Here is a 5,401-nt window from a genome sequence, read left to right as displayed (position 1 = left end):
TTCAAAATCATTAAAAGAGGTTCTGGATCTTCACTTACCTCCTTAAAAACTTGAGGATGAGTGATCCTAACGTGGAGAAAGGGAGAAAACCTCTTCCAAAGCTCCAAGCTTCAAAACTTACTATTTTTGCTCAAAACCTTCAAAACACACCAAAACTCATAAAACCCTTGAAAGATTTGGTGAAAAACATGAAAATCATCAAAGTCAACGTGAGAAGGTTTTGGCTCACCTCTGGCTGCAAGTGGAGGAGAAATAGCCTCCTTCCACCGACCCTTGGCCCTTTTATAGGTGGCTGGCCAGACCACCTTCGGCAGCCGAACGTGAATCCGAAACCATGCAATGTTCGGCGGCCGAAAGTGACCTTCGGCGGCCGAACCTTTGCATTTCTCCCTTGTTGCTTTTCTTTCAAAACTCAATGCTTTTAACACTTCAAAACATGAAAACAAGTGAAAATACCTTAGAAAACATATTCTCGAGGGTTCCGACACCCGAGATTCCACCGGACTACAGGAATTCCGATGCCGGACTCGAGCCGGGTATTACAAGTAGATTCCGACATCCAGAAAATTTTGGATTCCAACGGAGATTCCGCCAGAAGGTAGGAATTCGGGTGCCGGGGTCTAGCCGGGTATTACATAGACCTTTCCATTTGACAATGTATTCTTTATAAGGAAGACGCTTAGTAGTCTTCACAACTTGTTCCACTAAGATTTCTTTAACGCCTTGATGCACTGGTGCTGCTCATGAAACGACTGGTCTTGAGGGTTTGTTTCTGCTGTCGTCTGTCTCATCTGCATAGTATGCCTTGAGTCTACTCACATGAAGTACATGGTGAATCTTCATCCACTGTGGTGATTCCACTTTATATGCTACAGGCTCAACTCTGGCAACGATCAGGATTGACTCTTCATATTTGTGCACGAACTTTTAGTCTCGGTTGTGAAGGAATCGCAGTTATTCTGATAGTAGCTTGATCATCACTAAGTCTCTTACTGTAAACTCTTGAGGCCTTTATGTTCACTAGCCATCTTCTTCATGTATTTGGATGCCTTCTCTAATTGAGCTCATGCAATATCCGAATTCCGCTTCCACTACTTCGTGAATTGGTATGCTTTGGAGTTTCTCCCTGTGTATTGCACATCGAGTGTATGTGGTGCCAGCGGTTATTGATCTGTAACAATCTCAAAAGGGCTTTTGTTAGTAGCAGAGCTCTTTAAGGAATTAAAACAAAATTGTGCAACATCAAGCAGCGAGGCCCAATTCTTTTGGCTGGTACTGACAAAGTATCACAAGTACTCCTCTAACAACCCATTGAATCTCTCTGTCTATCTTTCAGTATGAGGATGAAAGCTTATTGATACATTTAGTTTTGTGCCTAAAATATTAAATAACTTAGACTAGAAGATCCCTATGAACCACCCATCTCTGTCACTGACAATACTTTTAGGAACACCTCAATACTTCACAATATTTCTAAAGAAAGCTTTAGTTGTTTCTTCAGCTGAACAATATCTCGACATTGATATGAATGTGGCGTACTTTGAAAACCGATCTATAACCATTAAGATATGATCATATTCCCTGAATTTTGGCAAGCCAGCAATAAAATCCAAGGAGACACTCTCCCAATGCCAGTTTAGAATTGGTAGAGGTTGCAGAAGACCCACCGGTTTTTGTCCATCTACTTTGCCCTATTGGCATACTAAACAAGTTTTTGTGTACTCTTTCACATTATCTTCCATGCGAGGCTAATAATAGCCATTTTTTAGCAAAGCTAACGTGCACCGCCAATCCAGATGTCCAGCCTATAGTGTATCATGACACTCCTTTAACAACAATCTTCTGACGTTCCCTACCTGTGGCACGTATACACGGCTTTCCCTCATTAAAATTAAATCATTATCTATTCAAAATTGATGAGTTTTCCCTTCTTGTGCTAAACTCCACAAGGCCATTGTTTGGGGATCTTTCTTCAAATTCTTAAATTTATAAAATAATAAGTATAAAAAGTTAAAAAAATGAAATGAGTATCTCATAATTTTATATAATACTAATAATTAAAAATAATACCCATATAACTCACAAGTATAAAATGTATTTAAAAGTATATAAAAAAAAAGTATAAAAACAAAAATGTGGAAGATCGAAGAGAAGACAAATTAACGTCGATGATAACAATGGTTCCTAAAACAAGCTGATGTTTTGCAACCCAAATATAATAATGCATCAGCAACTTTGTCCACAGAATCAAAGTACATGTAGCTCCAAGTCCTTTTAAATGCCATAAGCAGATAAGGAATCAGCACACCAGCTGCAAATCCCAGCCCAATGGCAAGGTAAATCCACTTATCAACAATGTAACCATCGCCATTATCAATCTCACCATTGATTCTTGGAATAGGTGGACCAGAATCAGAACATTCAACAGCAAGAGGAGCACCACAAAGTCCAGGATTCCCGGAAAAAGAAGACGCCTCAAAAGTTGACATTTGTCCTGCGTAAGGGATTCTTCCAAAGAAATTATTGTATGACATGTTCAAGAACTCCAGAAAGGACATTGAGATGATGCTTGAAGGAATTGGACCAGAAAACATATTACATGATAGATCAAGTGATGCCAACTGATGCAATTCTGAAATGCTCTGGGGAATTTGACCACTGATTTGATTCCTTGACAAGTTCAAAACCACCAATCCTGCCAATTTTGTTACTTCATGTGGGAACTCCCCATGAAAATTGTTCCCTGAAAGGTCTATGCAAGTTAGAAAGGAAAGAGTCCTTTCTTTCGTATTCACAATTACATTTTCTTCATAATAGACACCAGCCACCCCACCATAAATTAAATCCTGCTTAATATTTTGTTCTTGAGTCATGGCTTTGAGATTACTCATTCCTGGAGGAATGCTTCCACTCAGCTGATTTTCTGCTAGATCCAGGATTTTCAAAGAAGTCAAATTCAAAAGTGCAGAAGGAATTTTTCCTGAAAAGGCATTGGATCTCAAGCTAAGAACTTTTAGATATGGAAAAGCATCTCCAGGCCATTGTGGGATTTTGCCTATTAATCTATTGTATCCAAGGTCCAGAGTTTCCAAACTCCACAAACCTTTGAAAGACGAAGGGAGTTTTCCTGTGATCATGTTGTCCCTCAGATGCAATGTTTGAAGATCAGATAACTGACCCAAAGACCTTGGAATTTTTCCAGATAAATTGTTGTTCTGAAGATCAAGGACCTCCAGGTAAAGGCAATTGCCTATACTCTTAGGAATGCTTCCTGTTAAAGTGTTCCTTGGAAGGTCAATGACACTTGCTATAGATGTTGGGATTTCACCAGAAATTTGGTTATTTGCAAGAGAAAAGAAGCTAAGGAATGACAAGTCACCAATATTTTCTGGGATAGGGCCAGAAAAATTGTTATGAGAAAGATTTAAAATTATAATTTGGTTAGTTGGAAGAGGAATTGGCCCTTCAAGGAGATTGAAACTCAAATCAGTGAATGCATTAAAATGTACTTTGAATTTATTTGGTAATTGACCCCATAATGAATTGGAAGAAAAGTTTAACAAAGAGAGGTTGCCAGAAATATCCCAAAACCAACTGGGTATAGGGCCTGACATATTAGCATTTGATAAATCCAGATCAAGAAGATGCCTTTGTGATTTAAGCCATCCTGGAAATGAACCTAAACGACATGAAGACAGCATGAGGGACTCAACTTGAAATGGTGGATCCCAATTAGGACTAATTTTGAAAATGAAAGAATTCCAAGAAAAGCTTAGGACTTTGATCTTTGTTAGCTTTGCAAAATGAGATTCAGAGACAATACCAGTGAGACAATTGGAAGAAACATCTAGGAATGACAATTCAGAAAGCTTGCCCAAACTATCAGGGAGTGTTCCAGTCAAACGATTGGAAGAGACATCTAGGATGGACAAGTTTGAGATCTGCCCCAAGTTATTTGGAAGAGTTCCATTCAGTTCATTCTGTTTAAGTATCAGGACAGCTAAATGTCTCAATGTCCCAAAAGCAGCAGGGACAGAACCATGGAAGAAATTGGAATCCAAATTTAGTTGAACAAGATTTTGAAGTTGACCCAACCAATTTGGTAATATACCAACCAAACGAGTTCTGGTCAACACCAAGTTCTGCAAATGAGGCAATGGACTTTCATAAAGATAATACTTTGTCCCTTCAAGGTGTTCAGGTAAACTTCCTGTTAGATTATTATATGATAAATCAAGATATTCCAGACTGCAAAGCTTGAAAATTGAGTTCGGAATGTTGCCCTCTATACTATTGCCTGGCAAAGCAAGATGAGTGAGAGATGTCATGTTTCCAATAGAAGGTGGTAGCTTACCCTGCACAAAATTGAATCCCAATTGAATAACTTCTATTTTGCTCCAACTCTCCTCGAACAATTGATAGGTGCTGGCCATGAGACCGTTGCCCCTAAGATTCAAGAACCGCAGATTTGGCAGCTTGGTAAAACCAACTGGAATGCTATCCCAAATGGAGTTAAAGCTGAGATCAATGTACATGAGGCTGGTGACGTTCACAAGCCATTGAGGGAATGAGTGAAAGATGTTATGACTAAGGTCTAACACAGCAAGTGAACTAAAATTAGTAAAGTTAAGAAACTAATGATGATCTAATTTCCCCACGCAACCCACAGCTTTCTGGAACTTTATCTGGGTTGTGGATATCAACAACAATAACATCTCCTGTCCAATTGTTGCAACCTACTCCCCACCATTGACAGCAATTGCTCCCTTCCCATGATGAGAGCAGGTTCTTTGGATCCACGAGTTCGTTTTTGAAGTCAATAAGAGTTTCTCTGTCAGATGCTTTGCAATTCACTAACTGGGCATTGCCATAATCGGCAAGCCATCCTGTCATCAAACAGATGACTGTAACAAATGTGTGAAGAAGAGATGATGTTTCCATACATGTTCTGCATGAATATATGAGATTTTATATAAATTTTATATTATGGTTTTTTATATATATTTATTTATATTAATATATAATATTTTATATAAATTTTATTATATATTATATATTTTGGTTTCTTATACATATTTATTTAAATTAATATATAATAAATGTATTTTTAATTGCAAATTACTTTACAAACTCTCCCAAGTATATGCTCTTCAACTCTTATTAAAAAAATAAAATAAAACTTTCATTTAAGGTGCGATTTATAATTTTCTCACTTTCTTTAGTCTTATTTAAATTAATGTCACGAGCTCAGACTGTGGCACTCACTCAAAATCGTATGACACTTGACTTGAACACTATCAAGACAAGTTAGCCGATGTATCTACACGTTGACCTGCACAATGAAGTATGTCGATTAACTAAGAGACTAGAATGTTATTAAAGTGAGCAATATATATATATA

General features: G+C 37.8%; 1 protein-coding gene across 1 annotated transcript; it reads right to left on the bottom strand.

The window, feature by feature from the left end:
- Positions 1–2,159: 2,159 nt before the first annotated feature.
- LOC110618905 (receptor-like protein EIX2) lies at positions 2,160–4,941 on the bottom strand. The gene is made up of 2 exons (XM_043958098.1): positions 4,668–4,941; positions 2,160–4,594 (listed from the first exon to the last, which is right to left on the bottom strand). Exons 1-2 carry the CDS (start codon positions 4,939–4,941, stop codon positions 2,160–2,162), a joined length of 2,709 nt encoding a protein of 902 aa, XP_043814033.1.
- Between the last annotated feature and the right edge of the window lie 460 nt (positions 4,942–5,401).

Source organism: Manihot esculenta, chromosome 7 (assembly GCF_001659605.2).
Source record: "Manihot esculenta cultivar AM560-2 chromosome 7, M.esculenta_v8, whole genome shotgun sequence".
Classification (NCBI taxonomy): Eukaryota; Viridiplantae; Streptophyta; class Magnoliopsida; order Malpighiales; family Euphorbiaceae; genus Manihot; species Manihot esculenta.
Note: the sequence above shows the minus strand (reverse complement) of the source record. Positions and strands in the feature narration are given on the sequence as shown.